Source organism: Anthonomus grandis, chromosome 7, assembly GCF_022605725.1.
Source record: "Anthonomus grandis grandis chromosome 7, icAntGran1.3, whole genome shotgun sequence".
Classification (NCBI taxonomy): domain Eukaryota; kingdom Metazoa; phylum Arthropoda; class Insecta; order Coleoptera; family Curculionidae; genus Anthonomus; species Anthonomus grandis.
In genome coordinates, this window is record NC_065552.1 from 25,099,014 (window position 1) to 25,118,830 (window position 19,817).

The following is a 19,817-nucleotide window of genomic DNA, read 5'->3' on the forward strand; positions in this document are numbered from 1 at the left end:
CTTATGTATTTCGTATGTATTCTCGGTTAATAACAGCTATGCTGAACCGAGTTAAAAATAAAAGCCTATTATTATTATTATTAAATATGAAAATAGACCTAATCTAAGCATAATAATATATAATATAAACAGTAAATTATGGTTTGATGATACGGCTTGGGTATGTCACTTGGTATTAATAATTATTGGGATTTTTTATTTATTTAGCACCTTCCTTCGTAGTTTACCTAGGCATTGTGTAAATATATGAAAAAATAACATTTCTAAAATTTTGTAATTTTTACGTAATTTAGTTATTATAATATTTAATTAATATAATAAAAAGAAAGTTTAATTTAAGCATCATATTCTAATTAAATTATCTGAGGTAAATCTAGATAGCTATGGAAAACCACCAGCAAGTGTCCATAGAGATAAACAAAGGAAATAATTTATTTTTGATTTGACATTTTTAATTAGTTGTTCATTGGTCTAACTCAAATACATCATTTTAATTTACCTTCGTTATTGTATTTTCGACTGTGTTTTTATTGTTTAAATGACTTATACCAGTGCCAAGGCTTATGATATTTTCACCATATTTTGACAATGCTCCTATCGGGCATTATAATAGGGAAGTATTTCGATGAATGATAATACATTTAAAAACAAGGGGAAGTGTAATTTTTTTTCATGTTTTAAAAGACGTCTGGTAAGACACTATGAAGATATTTTTATAAACTATCTTGCATGCTTTGAAGCTGTACGTATTTTAAGCACGAGAAAAATTTTACTTCATCTAGCAATTGAAGAGTGGAAATTAGAAAGGGCTTAAGTGCCAAAAAAAGGTTTTGAGATAATAGAGAAAAACTAAATAAAAGTCAGAGAACTTTTTTAAGTAAAGCTTTATTAAGTGTTATGCATTTAAACTGAAACGACAGACCTACTTCTTAACAAAAATTTGCTTCTGGATTTTGAAGATAAGGAATCATGCTTCGAAGAGATACCTTTTTATTTTCCGACACCTTGCTTTCTGATGGCAGGTTCATTATATTAACCTGTCCAGCTAAAATTTTCCCTTTCTTTAAAACATTAACTTGTATCCCTTCTTCAAAATCAGAAAATGAAGTTTTTATCTTAATAAGTGTAGCATTCGTAGCCTCGATCGCTATTACTGTAGCCTTACTGATATTTAACTTGGTTAGTGTTAATATACTCATCCGCCGCTTGTTTTAGGTCCCAAAAGCCACGTGGAGTCATGTCAACAACATTAAAAGGTGGAGCGTACCTTGCTGATTTTACTATTGCTTGGAGGTCTGAGGGTACAAGTGCTTTAGATACTTTCTTCCGTTTTTCTACTAAAGCAAAATCTCTATCGCAGGACATGAAACTATGGCCACTTAAAAGAAATTTCTCTTCAATAGTGTGGAAAACACCAGTGACCACCAAAAAGATCAATGTAAGCAATAAAATTCTATTATTATTTTATCCCCCGCAATTATCACACCATATTACCAAATGCTCCTTAAAGGTCAATCCACGGTTAACAATGTATAAAAGACATGATGCAATTTCGTTGACTCCACGAGAAGCTACTCTCTCGTGCCACATACACATGTAGGCCTTATTTGTATCCCCAATATGAACTCCTAAGTTGTAGCAGGACAGCTGGTAGAACATATCGCTGTGTGTCAATGATGGAACAAACATGACCTGCTGTAGATCCATGGATAAACAACACTTTGTGCTTTCGGGATCTTGAGACTCAATCGTATCTTGCTTTAATATCTCTCTTGCCCTTTCGGCCTTTCGCAGATCTTTTGGATCTTTTGCAGATTGACTTGACTTAATGTTGGCTTTAATTTGACACTCTAGTTCGTCACATATGCTACACGTATCAACTCGTGGCCTGTGGAAACTTAAGTTGGGAAAATCCTTGTTGAAACACAGATCTATAAAATTTGTATGTGACTGGCGAATCCGGGTGTAATTGCGTAAAAGCTTTAAACAGTCTGTGGATATTTAAGTCAGGACTAAGGTATTCTTTTTCGGATTTGGCCCTTGAATAATGACCAACTTCCCTTTGTGTCATGTTTACATGATTTTTTACCAGAGGACGATCAGCTTCAGAAAATTTTGGAGCAGCATGTCTGGTACGTTTATCATTATAACAGGTCTCACTCATTTTCTTCTTTTCAATGAGGACCCGTACTTCTTTATCGTTAACACCGAATGTATTCTGAAATGTTTTCTTACATACACGTTCAAATTTTCCTTGGCCATTTGGAAGGGAGTAATAAATTGTTGCTTAACGTCTGCTATTTTGCTCATCCTCATACGAACCATGTCGCCTTCTTTGAACATCACAAACACTTATAAGCCCCATTAGAAAAGTGCTTCGTGTTTTCATATTTTGTGCATGGTACTTTTCAAAGAGAGAACGTCTTATTTCGTGGGTAACACCCTTGCAGCTGAACTTACATTTGCATGTAGTCTACAAAAAAATAAACAAAGTTATAACCGGAAAAGAAAACAGTAGCTATTTTCGCGGAGATCATCCCGAACCGGTCTGAACACTAAGGCCTACCCTACAAATACATTCACAAACCAACGTCAACACACATACCATTTTCTTAGTGTAATTTCTGCCTTAGCGTTGAGAACCGGTTCGGAATAATCTTCGCGAAAATAGCTAGTAAGTTTGTATTCCATACCTGCTGTTCTGGATTGTTTTTTGCAGGTACTATCTTTTTTTATAAGTTTTGTATGACATTCCACTTGTTTTTAAATGACACCGTTCACTTCTAAATTAACCACTGCCTTTACTTTTCCTTTTTCTTTGGGCTTCTTCCATTAAAATGTATTTCCAATCAAGAAATTATCACACACAACGTACACGTGCAAATGTCTAGACATAACTAAGTTAATAAATATATAGGACTTAGGACCTTTCTAAGGAAAATGCTTGCGCACATAAAACTATCGACATTTACGAGGGACTTTTATAAAGGTAAAAATGTAATTTTTGCACTTAGAACCTTTCATAGAACATAAAGCATGGCACATAGAACGTTTCTATGTAAAAAAACTGAATTTCGGAAAAAAGGCACTTAGGCCCTCTCTAATTTCCACTCTTCAATTAGTCATCCTTCGGTGTTCCGAATTTTAAAAGAATTTAAACTTCAACCATATTATGTATCCTTGCATCAAGCTCTATCAGAAAATCATTTGAACAAACGACTCAAACATTGTTATTGGCTTAGAGAAATGTGCAACAAAAATTCCCAGGTCCTCCTTCAGCTTTATGAACTCATGAAGCTAGTTCTTATAGTTACATGTGTTATTGGTGCCGGGAAAACCCTCACTGGATGTGGAAATTAGATGATCAAAACAGGTGGAGTGTTAATGTCTGATGCTGAGTGTTGGAAAATAGAATTATTGCCAAATATGTGGTATTAACATTTTGCTTACCCAGCACATTAGTCTTAAAGACCACGTGATTTCTAATGTAACAGTTACCCAGATCTTTGAATCGAAAGGGTAGTTTGTTACCATAGCCACCTAAATTTCCTGATCTAACTGTGTTAGACTACCACTTATGCGGACCAATTAAGAAAATTGTGTACAAAACACGTCTCACAAAAGAATATATGATACAGTCTATTCACAATGCTCTATATTGCATTTCTCACGCGGAAATTAAAATAACTGTAGAAACAAATTAAGAACTGTATTTTACAAAATGATGGATACTCTAGAAATTTAAAAAGTTTGTTTCTTGTTTAAGTTTCTGTTTTCATTCTTTGATTATAACCGGTTGGTCTTTAAATATGCTTGAATTTTTTTAGAATTATGAGGTTGAAATTAAATTATCTTTATATTATTCAGAATTTTTAGAACTTTTGTTTTTTTTAGATAATTTGGATTAGTTCGATGCCTAGATAAACTGCGAAAGGAGGTGCCAAATAAGAAAAAGAAACCCAATAATTATTAATGCCAAGTGACACACCCGTAAAAAAGATATCCTACTGCGGTTTTCAGTTTTTTTTTCTAGAAAATCTATTCTACTTTTTGATTTTACTATGAAAAATTATATTGTGCCATTTAAGCTTTTGTGAAAAAGGTACCTAAGGCGCAATTCATACAGAACGGTCGTATGGCGGTGGCGTGGGACTGGCATGGAGCTGGAATGGAGCGGACGTGGCGCGCACAATTCACATAGAAAGGGATTCAATGTGATTATTGTCATTTATTTGGTTCGTAGTAAAGTGTGTAGTAAAGCTACGATGTTTTCGGATGACGAAGATGACCAAGATATGTTGAACCTTGTAAATTTAGCTAACATTCAAAAGCAAAGGAGTTACTGAATACATCCCTTGTGGTTAGATAAAGAAAAAACTGGTGGTTCGTTTAATGTTATGCGGGAGCTCAATATGTACCCTGAATGTTTTCAAAGTTTCTATCCAATGTTTTTATAAAATACTAGTAAGGGTTTAGTAAGTGTTAATATTGAGAAGAAACCTACAAGTAGAAGAGAACTTGTCACTTCAGAGGAAAGGTTCTTAATAACGCTGAGGTTAGTTGAAGAAAATATATTTAAGTGAATTTATTTCTGTTTAATCTAAAACAAAAAAAATAACGATATTGCTACCCTAATATTAATTATTGTATTGTATAAATTTATTCAAATGAAATTCATCCGTGTTCCTGTGCGGTACTGATTCTAGATTTCTATTTACCGAATCTTCAGTCCAAAATTGAGAACTATCCATTAGGATAGTAGAGGCTTCAGGAATGGTTAAGGATAGTATTTGCTCGGCTAAATTCAAAATTCCAATTTTGAAACGCCGCTTCTGAACAGAATTTATGGACTTAAAAACGCCATGTCTGGGTCAGGAGGAACGATTGTGGCATTCGTTTTCGTGCTGTTTTGGATCTCCAGCAATTGTTTCTTTTTTTCAAAGTACTGGTAAGCTTACTGGTTGAGCTCATTAATAGCGGTTGAGGCTGCTAACTTCTTTTTTTTTCTAAAATCATCTTCTTTCTGTAGTAGTGTTTTAGGTGCTCTCATTGCTATCAGTTGATCATCGATAGACGTACTAGAAGATGGTACAGGTGACCGAGAGGAACGACTGGATAGAATGTTATAAGGTGAGAGTACATGAGCATTGGAGTTGTCTTTAGAATCATTAGATTGTGACCCCGTTTCAGCTGCGTGGTGGCTCGATGATGCGTCGGCAGACTCTTGATCCACGTTGCCTTTGCTCTTACAAGACTTCAAGAAAAAATCCAAAAAGGAGAGATGTGGGCCAAATATTATTCTTTGACTCGTTTTGTTCATTGTCCTAATTTTGTTTTTAATTTGACTTTATATTTTGAGTAGCTTCCTCGTATGTTTTTCCAGCGGTCTTTACACTCGGTTACTAAAACAAAAGTATAATTTCCAATGTAAATACGAGTTTAAACATCTTTTGTTAATAAACACGTACACACTTACTATTTTTACTGAATTTATTTGATATTTTTTCCCATGCTTGATCTTGTGCACTTCTATTGCAGTAATCCGACCTTTTATAGTCGTATAAAACTGCATACTATTGCACGTCTTCACAGAACTCGTATTAAATAAATAATCATCCCGCATTTTACCAAATAGACATAAAGAAGAAATATAAACCGTTGTTTGGTATATGGCATTTACCACTAGTGTAGGCCACTCGTGGCATCGAAGTGACGTGGCGGTGGACTGACTTATCACGCCTGTGCCCCACCATTTCTATCTGTATTGCCCCATAAGCGAACATGCAAGTGGCACATGCGTCTACCACGCCAGTCCCACGCCATCCCCATACGCCAGTTCTGTGTGAATTGCGCCTTAAGCTGACATTTTCCGGAGAAAATTAAAATTGAATTACTAACTTGTTAAATGCGCCTTCTAGTGGCCAGATTTCGAACTTCAAAAAAATTATTTTCAGCACCTTCTCTTGATTACTTTTATAATGTAATTTCCAATGATGTCAGATTGAACTTCCCGGAAAAAAAAATGGAGGTATTCAAACTCATCAGCCTGGGAGAAAAAAAACATTTAAGCCACTTAAGCTCAGAGTAAGTCACTTTCTTTGATGCTCGAAGCAAATTAGTGTGTTCGTTTTTTTTTCCGGATGTTGAAGACATGTTTCAATTCTTAGAAGGACATTTTAATTAGAACATAAATATGTATAAAATCTGTCTTTTATTACTTAAATATCAGTTAATTATGAGTTTAACTTGGAAAAAATCGGGTACTACAACTACTATTGATGAAAGTCACTTTTACACACTTTTTATATATGTATTCTTTGTAATACCTTTAATTGAAATAAAGCAAAAATTGAAGTTTTATAGTTTTTTCCTATATGCCATTTATATTTCTCCATTACAGTCCGAATCGACCGAAAATTAAATTTTTTTCATGTAGGATACGACCAGAAACGAGAATCCTTATTTTTAATTACAAAATAAATTTTTTCAGTCTTTTATTCCATATTGTCAAACGAAGATAATTCATTAAAAAACATTTTAAATTTTATTTTATTAATATAAAAATCACTTAAAAATATTCGTTCGGTATACCAGGTCATTTACCCACAAATTGTGTAAGTAACAATTTCCTGATTGTATGATGAAATAACCAAGTCATTTCCATCGTAAAAAGATTGCAAAAGTACTTTGTCGACAGAACGATGGTTTGGAAAAAACTGGAAATTCTGCTGACAAAGAAAATTAACACTAGGGTACGACGAACGAAATTTGGCAGAGTTACGACCGGGTCTCGGGCAAGAAGAGGTAACCGAAAGCAGTGTGGAAAAGCTTTGTGAAATGTTTGCTCCAAGAATAATAATAATGTAAGTACAACATTTTATCATATCGAAGAAGATCACAATTATTGTCACTTTATTAAGTTACGTAACATTACTTTCACTTTAATTATAGAATTCGCTACATATTCCCATGTACTTAAATTATTAATCCTGTTATGTCGATCTTAGTTTATCTCTTGTCAAATTAGCTCTTTTATTTGGGTAACTCTACTTAAATCGTTATAATTATATTTTGCTGTCAATACAAGGTATTTAGTAAACTATATTTTGTTTCAATGCTAAAGCGTACCTTAAGGTCCCAGTTACATACAATGTATGTAACCGTCACACGGCCTTGTCCTAGACCGGGCCAACCCCCCGGTGTGACATATGGTGGAGGCGCCGGGTAGTTGGCCCGGTCTAGGACAAGGCCGTGTGACGGTTACATACATTGTATGTAACTGTCACACGGCCTTGTCCTAGACCGGGCCAACCACCCGGCGCCTCCACCATATGTCACACCGGGGGGTTGGGAACTTTTTTATTGTTACTACTTTATTTTCGTCTGGTTGAATGCCCTCGCTAGAAACTGTGTATCCTAGAATATTAATCTTTTCTTTTAGGTACTCACATTTGCTGGGTTTTAGCGTAAGTCCGGCCTGCCTAAGTCGCATAAATACTTTTCTTAGTTTTTTAAGGTGTTCTTCTAGGGTTTCAGAAAATATTATGATGTCATCTATATATACTAGTATTTCTTTCCATTTTAGGTCCTCGAATACTTTGTCTGCTAGTTTTTGGAACGTGGTCGGTGCGTTACATAATCCAAAACTCATGTAATTAAATTCCCAAAGACCGTGGCCTTGTGCCTGAAATGCTGTATATTGTTTTGCTTTTTCTGTGATTTTGACCTGCCAGAATCCTGAGAACATGTCAAGGGTAGTAAAATGTTTGGCTTTTCCTAAGTAAGTCATGATGTCGTCTATATTTGGTATTGGCCAATTAACTTTTTGTGTGCATTCATTTAATTTTCTGTAGTCTACACAAAATCTTGTTTCTCCGGATTTTTTCTTTACGAGAACTACAGGGCTTGACCATGCTGACTGACTAGGGCGAATCACGTTATGTTTTGCCATTTCTTTAATTTGTTGGTCTATAATCTCTCTCTCTTTTTGGGAGACCCTATATGCCTTTTGCTTTATCGGCTGTGAATCCCCTATGTCTATGTCGTGTTCTACCAAGTCCGTTTGTCCCATATACTTTGGAGATTTAGAAAATACGTCCTCAAATTCTTCGAGGAGTTCCTTAAGCTGTGCTTTTATATGGGTGTCTCGAATATGGCTGATTTTGTGGTCGGCCAATGTCACTTGCTCTTCTTCCCTTTCGTCTGTCTCTATGTAGAGCATTGAGGAGTCTACCAGGTTGTACATACAAGGTTTTTCTATATACCCCAGTGTCATACCTTTAAGTATTTTTATTGGGTGGGCTTGCCTTGTTACGACATTCATTACCAAGCTGTTTTCGACAAAATGCGGTGTTGAAATACAAATCATCCCTCTTGGGATTAAAAATGCGTCATTTTGTGTAAAATCCATACCCAATATTTCTTCCGGGGTGTTATAGTTTGTTGTTAATTGTACTTGAGTCTCGATATTTGGTCTTAAGGTGTAGTCTTCTTTGGCGCTTATTTTATAGCTGGTTGTTGCTAATTTTTTCGTTAATGAACACAGTGGCAATTCGAGTTCTATCGTCGCTTCCGTTTCTGCCTGACACCTCGCATGTTGGAATTTAACTGTCGTCTCGATGTTTCCCTTTCTTAGGGTGACTGTTTCCCTACCGTAGTCTATGTTAGCTTGTGTTTTTGATAGGAAATCAGTGCCCAGTATTAAAGGCTTTGAGAGGTTGTCTACCACTAATGCCATTACGTGTCCAGCCAGCTCTCCTATCGTAATATCGACTCTTGAAGTACCTAGCGTTCTGATTTTTTGTCCGCCTGCTGCAATTAAATTTTTTTCGTAATCTAAGGGCTCGATTTCCCTTGCTAAGGTACTGTTTACTACACATTGACTCGATCCTGTATCTAAAATTATATCTATTTTGTTTACCTTATTAATTAAACCTCTAACACTTAAAATTTGGTGCGCTTTGGCCCCTGAGTATAGGACGACTCCTTCGGCCCTTTCTAGTGGAGTCGTCCGGTTTCGTTTGGGGACGACTCCCTTGAAAATCTGACATTCCTGTTTTCGTTTTCGCATGAGTAGTGCCCAATGCGATTGCATGTAGTACAGCGTGGTCTGCCATCTCTGCTTCTTGTGTTTGGGAGACCGTTGCCTTGTCTTGATCTATATGGTGACCTTGGCAGGCTGTTGTCTCTTTCCCTGTACCTTGTATTTCTTGCATTAAAATTTTGGTTATGATTCCCCCTATATTGTGTAGTGTTGCCTCTTGGCCCTCTTGACCCTCTATATGATGAAGCTGGGTTTCCTCTGTAATAGGGCCTATTCCCTACGTTTTGGTTTCCATTGTAATAAAACTTATTTCCTGTATTCTGGTTTCCATTATAATAAGGTCTAATTGCTATGTTTTGGTTTTCATTATACCGTGTGCTATTCCAATTATAGTGTTGGTTTGTATAGTAGTTTGGCCTTCCCCTTTGCCTAGAGCGCCCTTGATTTTTGTTTTCGTAGCTTGTTCCTTCTAGTGGTTTAGTATTGGTACTTCCTGACCTTTCTCCGCTTATGCTTAATAATGACGTTTGTGATGTCATTTGGTTAACCAAAGCTCTTTCTCTTATTTCACTTAGTTTTAGGACTAGTGTTTTGAGCTGTTGGTGGTCTAACTCGTTTGAACTCATTAGGTAGTACGTTTCATAGTACGATGGGTGCAGGCCTTTTTCAAAATGATCCCTGAAGGTTTCGAATGTCATTTTTGGATCAACTTCATGGCATAACGAAACTATATCATAATAATATTTTTTAATGTCTTCGTTGTCCGCTTGTTTTCTTGTATTTAGTCTGAACTTTATTTTTCTTAGTGGTTGGTCCCCACTGTACTCCCTTATAAAGTCCTCTTTAATTTCTTCCCAGGTTTTGGGTTTATTTCTTTCGTTACTTGAATAGTCCCTATACCAAAAATTTGCCGGTGATTCTAAGAAATTACCTAAATATGATATTTTATATGCGTCATTCCAACCATTATTTAACGCGGTTTTTTCGTATTTTGATAAAAATATTATTGGCGAGTCTAAGCTTGGATCGAAAAAGGGTGGGGTTATGAATTTCGGAGTAGCTGGATTTTTTGTCTCAGCTAGAGCGTTTTCGAGAGTTTTTAGTAACTTAAGGTGTACAAAGCGAAACCCTACACACTGAAATTCCTGACGGCATAGCTTATTTTTAATTCGTAGCAATATATAGTTATAAAAGCAAAAAACGCTAAATGTTTAATATAATAAGTATAAGGGGTATATATAACGGATATATAGATATAAATAGATGAAAAGTTCATGTAATACGATAAGCTCATAGCTTGGGAAATATTATTTCATTATATGCATGAATATTATAGTATTGGTACATACGGTTAGATTAGGTTTGATGTGAGTGGGACACCTGGTCCATATTGACTCACTCCTAAGTTTATTACATATAACTAATATATAGGTTAATTCATAGACAAAGGGAATAACATTCATATTTTAAATTAAATAAAGAAATTAAATACGTATATATATAAACGTAAATATATACTAAGTATAATAAACTCAAAGTAATCAATAGGTATATTAAATTAACTTTAAATAAGTAGATAAATATTGATTAGTTTAGATACGTAAAGAAACAAATATACATAGAGTACAAAATGTAATGTAACGCAGAATACCTTACAAGTTAATTTGAGATAATACGGACGACATAGGCTATAATAAATTACTTTATAAATCCCTTAGAATGGTAGGATATATAAAGAACACTATTTAAAAAAAAAAAAAAAATATATATATTTTAATGCTATTATTAGGTTAATCACTATGGTGCTAAATCAGGCGCAGAACATGAAGGAAGAACAAGATTACAGAGTTGAGGTAAGCGCGGGAGCTTATTGGAAACCACTCCCAGCGACAAGAATCTATGAAGCTACAGTACCATTGACATATGAAACGGAATGGACCGAGGATACCGATGACCACACGATGGATGTAGGAAATCTCAAATGCAGCCAATTGCAAACGAACGAATGCTTCGTAATAAATAGTATAAATGGACTAAATAAAGCATTCTTCAAAGAATTAACTTTACTTAACGAACACTGGGGCATAGCACCACTAAGAAACAACGAACCATCTAAGAGAGAGAAGAGGTCTCTAGACTTTATAGGCTCAGGATTATCATGGTGTTGCGGAGTGGCAACATTGCAAAAACTAAATATGGTCGAAAACTCAGATGACGAGATCAGGAAAAGGCTAGACACAATGTCACAAGGACTGTCCGATACCGTAAAACAAATGAGCGAAAACTCCAAACACTTTCAAGACTATGAGAAATTAGTCGCAGCAACGTTCTCGGACACGGAGCTAAGGATAAAGAGCATAGAGAGGTTCACTAAACAACTGGAAAATAAGGTGGCAAACACGACAAACGAACAGGAATTACTAATAATGACAAACCTCTATAACGGATATCTAAACCTAAAAAGGATGGTATTACTAGTGAGGACTCTCAGGAGACAAGCTATCGTAAATTCATGTAGACACCATAAAATACCGGCGGAAATTGTCAACCCGCAAGTCCTAAAAAAGGATCTGGAGGATTTCGAGTCAAAAATCGCAAATTCAGAACAAGGACTGGCCATCCCTACATCTGAACTAGCAGCATACTTCGAAATGCCCATATGTGACTGTTCCTTTACAAAATCAAGTATATATGTTCACATAAAAATTCCAATAATTAAGAAAAACAGAAATTGGCAACTACTAGAGTTAATAACCACACCCTTTGCTTGGTATAACCAGACCTGTATTATACGCCACCAACCGCTATACATTGCAGTGTCCAAAAACGGAAATAACGAGGGCGACTTAAGACAAATATCGGGGACAGGCCTACATGAATGTAAGCCATACCAAAATAAATTATGCTATTTACCTAGATTCTCAGCAGACATCCTACAAGGGCCTGAATGTGCGAAAATCCTATATCAAGGGGCAACAGTAAAAGAACTAAGCCAATACTGCCCAATTGACTGCCACTCAGCAACATCGATGACAATATCCGAAATTAAAGACGAAACTTATGTCATTACCCACCCGAAACAGGACATGACCATCTCTTGTGATAAAAATAAGCCTCAGAAATTAGACACGACATTAGCACGCCAAGGCTCTATCAAAATTTTCCTCCCATGCAAATGCCACCTCAGCGTAGGCAATGCAGTTATTATACCTGAAAATTTCCCTTGTCCAGAAAACATCACTACCAATGCAATAGTAACCCACATAATACCTGCAACCTGGTCAAATCTAAATTCCTATATCCTCAATCCCAACATTATTAGTACCCCACCACTCTACAAAAACATTTCCGAATGCCTAAATACAAATTGGACACTAGAGATACCCCATCTTAACCTCACATCCAGCGATAACACCTTAAAAAATATTCTAAAATCAGTAGAGAAAAACTATCCAAATGTAATCACTTATGGTGATACACATAGCTTTCACGGGGACTCATTTTTTCTAATTTGGAACATAACCATTTCAATCTTGGTAGCGTACATCCTAATTAAACAAAATAGAATAGCAATAGTAGCGGCAGTTCCACAAATACGTGGAGAAATAGACTGTCATGAAAAAAGCCCCTCAACAAGTGTTAATCACGAGGCTCTCTATATAATAATTTACACTTCATGTTTACTTTTCCTTCTATTCTTATTTACTTATATTTTATATATAACGCTCAGATACTTCAAAAACAAACCAAAAAATTTAACTACAACCCAAAATCCCATGTCCATTAGAAATGCAAAAACATTTGACGAAACAATATTATACCCAATCCCCGACCCAGACAATGACCCCGAACCGAGCGTCGAACCAAACGCCATGTCAAGGTTCCGGCTAGATATAAAAAATAGTGCTAGCCTTTTATCACTGTCCCCTGGTAAAAAAGTAGATGCTAGTATAGAACGCATCGAAATAGAATAATTACTTATTATTTTACGCAAGCTCGCATATAGTTAGTATATACTGGGGCCCCTCTGAAGATGATACATTTCACCATGTTATTTAAGCCTTAATTGTAGTCATGACAATCTAAACAATTTAAGGATAAATATCATAGTAATTTGCAAATCACATCAGAAAACGTATAAATAATTTTGATAATACGCGCGTATATACATATTCGAAATGAAATTTATTGAAATAATAATATATTGAAATGAGATGATAATGGGGAAATATTATAAATATATCGCCGGTAGGCGAGGGACAGCGAGCCTAAGGCACATAAATATTTAAGTAGAAGCTAAAAAGAAAACATATTATTAAAAATAATGTAAAAGAAAGGGTCTAATTAATAATCTATAAAAGTTAAAAAGACATACATAAATAAAAGTTATTTAGAAGAGAGGGGATAAACAATTAATAAATAAAAAATATATTTTTTTTGGGTTTTCTATAAATAAAACACTTTGTTATCTAAACTCGAAATACAAGAAACTTCAAAAGATCTGAGACAAAGGAAAATTAATAAAATTTGATTATGAGTCAAATTATCCTAAAATATATAATACAAAAACTGCGAGGAAATCAACAATTTCTCAAGATATGATATAAAGATTTAACATGAAATCAAAATGATTAAATATAAAACCATTAAGCACCATATAATAGCACATACTTACACTTTGTTCTTTCTTTACATATAAACATACCATGAGATGCCACACGTACAAATTCGACCTGAACAGAAAATAAGGGTACGCTCCTACCAGAACCACAGGAAGTAGCCGATGGAACCAGAACCAGAGCCAAACAGGAACACCCCACATCCGCGCACTGCCTTGTTGTCAGTCCTGACCATCCCAATCGCAGACAGGGTGATGCCAGAGCCATGGCCATCCCAGGACAAGCTAAGTTACCACTGCGCCAATGGTCAAAGTCCAAACTTGCCCGAACTCACGACGCTACCAGCAGCGGGTTGAAGTGTTCAACCTATGATCTCCAGTAGGGGATGCCAACATTACGAATCATGGATTCAGCTGAAGATACGGCAGGGGCCATCCATAAAACACAGTAAGCTTATGGGATAGCTCACTGGAAATGGTCAAGAAGGGACAAAACAAAAACCAAAAGTTTTGTCACGCCACAGCAGTTGCAATGAAGGAGTCTCTGTCTACAGGTTCCAGGAAACCGACGGCGTTGAAGGACTGGTACAAAACAAGGGAGAAGTCAGGCATACAAGGGGGTGTCATGTGATGTCGCAAGGGTTGCCAACGGACGAATGGAGGCGTCAAACCCGTAGGCGTTCCAGAAGAGGAGTCAGACATACATGGGTGAAGGTGTCCTAGGACGACACATGGAGGCGTCAAACCTGTAGGCGTCCCAGACGAGGGGCAGGCGACAACGCTATGAACGTCGCCACCTTACCCGGCGACCGGACCCGGATGCTGAAGACATTTTGTGTTCGGAGACTACGTAGTATTAAAAAATGTGGACATCAAAAGCGATAGTTACTTTAATTGTAGTTAAAATTTAATGAATAATAAGGGTTCAGCTCTAATTAATTATACGTTATTTAGGTACATCGTTGTTCTGATCTTACTAATTGTAAATTTTTTTTTCCTCTGGGTCTTCTTCGATCATGATTTCGATTGTTAACAATAAAGCTGGAGGCCAGCTTTTCTATGCCCGGGGGATATGTCAAACGAAGATAATTCATTAAAAAACATTTTAAATTTTATTTTATTAATATAAAAATCACTTAAAAATATTCGTTCGGTATACCAGGTCATTTACCCACAAATTGTGTAAGTAACAATTTCCTGATTGCATGATGAAATAACCAAGTCATTTCCATCGTAAAAAGATTGCAAAAGTACTTTGTCGACAGAACGATGGTTTGGAAAAAACTGGAAATTCTGCTGACAAAGAAAATTAACACTAGGGTACGACGAACGAAATTTGGCAGAGTTACGACCGGGTCTCGGGCAAGAAGAGGTAACCGAAAGCAGTGTGGAAAAGCTTTGTGAAATGTTTGCTCCAAGAATAATAATAATGTAAGTACAACATTTTATCATATCGAAGAAGATCACAATTATTGTCACTTTATTAAGTTACGTAACATTACTTTGACTTTAATTATAGAATTCGCTACATATTCCCATGTACTTAAATTATTAATCCTGTTATGTCGATCTTAGTTTATCTCTTGTCAAATTAGCTCTTTTATTTGGGTAACTCTACTTAAATCGTTATAATTATATTTTGCTGTCAATACAAGGTATTTAGTAAACTATATTTTGTTTCAATGCTAAAGCGTACCTTAAGGTCCCAGTTACATACAATGTATGTAACCGTCACACGGCCTTGTCCTAGACCGGGCCAACCCCCCGGTGTGACAATATGCCATATTTAATGCACTATTACTATCTGCATCGTCCAAAAATTATATTTTTCTTATCTAGTTTACTCAGTAGCAAACAGATAACATCATTTTGTTATCGTGTTCACAGCTAACCTACTGCGAGAAGGCAACAAAGAACTCTTCGACTTTTTTTTTAGTTTTTTCTGGTCAGTTCCAGTTTTATTATTTAAATTAGACTGCAACGCACTTAACTCTTTTTTCAACCAGTGGAATAATATATTTTTTAATTTTTAATTTCCCTCTGTATAGCCGAAAACCGGCCAAACACGTGTTTTTTTATTCCCTTTTGAGAAGCGAAAAGGGTCAAAACAGGATTTTTAAAAAGCGGACTACTGGACACTGGTCAGCGCGAGGCAAACACAAACTGGAAACGAGTTTCTATTATTATCTTGCGCGCAGCTGCTGGTCACTAACAAGCTCGTTTTGTACACATTTAATAACTTCCCATTGCGATTTATATAGAAGCATTATTGTGAAGCGTTTTGGATCCTCGGGATATGTTTTTTTCGTTAAATTTTTATATAGCTATTATATTTAATATATATTACATACACAAAAGTTAATTTTTGTTTAACATAAAAGTGGTTAAATTACCTTATTTGCTGATGACACTACTGTTCTGAGTCAACAGTTTAGCCAATGTGTATTTTCTCAACTAGGGCAAAACCTTTTTAGGAAATAATTAATAATTTTGAATTTAAATTTGAAGCCCAAATAATAAATATCGCAAATTAAATTTAATTTAGGATGAAATCAAAAGGATGACACTTTTTTATTATTTGTAAGTAAATAATTAAACAAAATAAATAATTTCGCTATTTTTGTTATTCTATATAGCCCCATCTTGTATTATTTTATTAATCCTTGGTTAGACATTGAGAATTATTATCTGATTGGCAAAATTATATGCTTCCAGCATTTGAAATTTGAAAGAATTTATTTATAGGGAAAGTTTAACGTTGCAGATAAAAGTGTCTGAAGAAGAGCTTCAAGAATCCATTATTGAATTCCATATTGTTGAGCTTTATATTCTTTGCTGGTCTAGTTACAGTTCCCTGAAACAGTCACTTTTGTGCTAACAGATTAAAATTAAGTCAATTACCTGAAGTATGTGGCAAAGAATTTAACTATTCTAAATCACTGTAAAAATTATTCCCAATATTATAAGGTCATTAATTATTTAACTAGAAAATGTCAATAATTTCGTTTTTTTTTAAATGCAGCATTCCTCAACCTTTGATACATCTGTCTACCAGATCAGATTCCTATGAATCTTACGATTACGGTCGTTCTCCATAGATGCTGCTTCATAGGCGTTGTATATTACTACTCTGGTGTAGATCTAGCGTACCATTTTGTATATTGAGTCTGCATGAATTTGTCCAACTTACATGCTCAGAGTTCGTCGAAGTACACGGCTTGTTTGCAATGACTCCATAAGTAGAAGTCTAGAGAAGTTAGACCTGGAGATCTTGGAGTCCAGAGCAAAGCCTATTCTGCCAAATCTTTTACGTAGTTACTGGTGGTTCAGATACATTCTTACCTGACCGTAATGAAAGGGAGCGCCGTCGTGCTGATACTATTCGGGCCGATCTTGTCTGGGGAGTTCTTGCAGCAAACCGGGAAGGACTTCTTGCAAAAAAATTAGATAGCAATTGCTCTATCATTATAAATAATAATTAGGAAAAAATTAAACGGGATAATAGTTTTAACTGACGTTCAATTTTTTTGGTAAGATCCACCTACGATCTCGCCCCACATATTGACTTTTCACTTTTTCTGGAAGTTTTTATTAACCGTAGCGTAAGTATTCTCCAAAGCATACTTATTCTCATTAAGTGTGTTAAAACACTCTTCACGAGTAAAGAGTAGTTCATCAGTCATAGAACATGGCTTAAGAAAATTAGCTTTTCTTCATCAACTGCAAAATGTGCCTGCAAAATGCGACCCGTAAGTGATATTCATCAATTTCTGAACTTTCCTTTTATGGTAAAGATGGAGTTTTTCAGCACGAATGATGTTGTTAATGGTTGAATGCAAGATTCTCAGGCACCGTTTGAGTTTCTGCGAGTTTGTACCATGTAAGAGATACCTGTAGATAACGGCAGCAAGAACACGCTCTTCTCACAATAGTCCGCAATAGTGTAATTATTGATCCTTACGACGTTACATCAGAAAAGACTTAAACAAAACTGATGAGTGATTTATTTTTCGTATTTCTTTCTTGGAATGATCAAAATTCTATTGCAAATTTTTGAAATGTTCAAAATTCCATTGGATACCTCTATAATTTCGCATGTGTTTTATTGCGCAAACCTGTATTTTTTTGGGCTTATCTATCCGTTCATTTTTACCACTGGCTTATATTTTATATTACGCGTAAATCGGATCAACAAATGGCTCAGGACTTTTCGCTCAAGAATTTTTGTTTCCATCTACTCCTCCAATCCTGTGCGGTACTTCCTGGACACCTTGTATAGATTCAAATGATGTCTTGTCAAATGCATGTTTTATATTCAGAAAGCAGCCAATGCTTACAAGTTCAGATTGCAGACAAGCGCTGCCTCTGTAAATCTTCATGCAGTGAAAGAACATTTATCTTGAAGAATATGATGATCAGTTAAGAGCTAATGTGTCTGTTTAGCATTTTTTTTCAGTTTCTTAAATGAAATGATATAAAGCTTATTGGTCTGATTAGGTATAAACGATAAACGCCACCCTGACTGACTGCCATTTCATCCGAATATAACTGTAAGCTAGGCTGGCTATCATTACCTACTCATTAGCAATGGACTGGGCATTGTTTCAGCTGGATACTTTTGGAGCTTAAAGATATAGTATAAATGAACGTTCCCTCTGAAAGAGTGCGAGCTCAATAGCTTCAACCAGCTCAGCTAGGAACGTGTGAACAAAAATCTGTTAAGCTACTGGTTAATATTTGAAGAGCTATTCGTTAAGGCAGAAATGTTTATGGGAGCAATTTAAGACCCAGCTGTCAACAAAAATATATCATCCTTTATCCCTTAGTTTATAAAAGCAGCAGTTAGAAATATGAGTGTCAAACCTTGGAAACTGTTTAGCAAATCACTAGTGGATGCCAAATATCGGCACCTATATGAGCATAACTATTTTCACCAGAAGTTAGAAAACGAGGTTTGGTAGAAAATGGCTCATGCCTTAAGTATTTTTTAGAACCATGCTGCAAACTCAAGGTTAAAAGTTTTTATTGCAATTGCCCTATCCTACTAAACCAACGAACAAATCACGATAAATATTGGGTGACATTTAGAATTTAACCCAGTAAACAAACAAGATGATAAGAAAACAACCTTAATATTAAAAGAAATGTTTAAAAAAAATAGTAAGGAATAAAATGCTCATATTTATTAATAATAACCAATTCCCTCTACTTTAAAATTCTTTAGAATCTAGTGATCAAACAGTTATAGAGAACGAAACATTAAAGATGTGCTAGCATACTCCAATACAAGTTGATCAAGGAATTCATTAATATTCCTAGACTAAAAGGCTAAAATAAATGATTTTGCAGCCCCTCTTGATAAAAATAGGTTTAGGGTATACAATTAAAAACATCAAGAATGCCGCGGGCTAATAAATAATATGGATATTAAAGTTAGTTGAAATAAAATCAGTTATAACTTCCTACAATGGTATGCTTCATGCTTAACTTAAAGAATATCTGTGCTGACTACCTGAAACCTTAAAACTATAGAGTTTTTGGCTAAATATCAAACATTCAGTGTAAAGAAAAAAAAAAGGGGGGGGGCCATATTTTAGCAAGGAAACTAAGAAATCGGCAATACACGCTATTGTTATGCAACTGGACAACTATTTAGCAGTAGAAAATACTCAGAAACCAGATGTTTAATTTACTGCCAAATTGCAGATGGGTAGGTTCAGAAGACCAAATAGACACCCTTAGTTTTGGAATCAATTATGCAGAAACTCCTCAACAAGGTATGACTAAGCACTAGGCAAGGGTTATCTAGTGCCATACTTAATATTGAAGAGTTCAAACTCACGAACAAGAAGATTGAACATAATAGCGAGTGGGCAAAGTACGCAAGAAGATATATCTCATAGATGTTGCTTATTCTGGAGACCATAATCTGCAACAGAAAGAGAAAAAATTTAATAAATATCTAGAACTAGTTTAGAAATATAAATTAGTACTATCCTTTAAAGCCGTTATCATTAACCCGGTCCTTAAATACCTTCAAAACTACTTGGAAAAAATTAAAATAAGGCGGAACAATATCATTATTATTCACAAATCAACAAGATTGGGATATGCAGGCATTTAAGGTAAAATTTAAATTGTTAATTAATAACATGA

The 19,817-nt window shown here is 35.3% G+C and overlaps 1 protein-coding gene across 1 annotated transcript; it reads left to right on the forward strand.

Moving 5' to 3' along the window:
* Positions 1 to 6,675: 6,675 nt before the first annotated feature.
* LOC126738956 (uncharacterized) lies at positions 6,676 to 15,150 on the forward strand. Its single transcript, XM_050444455.1, has 2 exons — positions 6,676 to 6,863; positions 10,833 to 15,150. The coding sequence occupies exons 1-2, from the start codon at positions 6,838 to 6,840 to the stop codon at positions 13,015 to 13,017; spliced, it is 2,211 nt and encodes a 736-aa protein (XP_050300412.1). The 5' UTR covers positions 6,676 to 6,837; the 3' UTR covers positions 13,018 to 15,150.
* Positions 15,151 to 19,817: the final 4,667 nt, after the last annotated feature.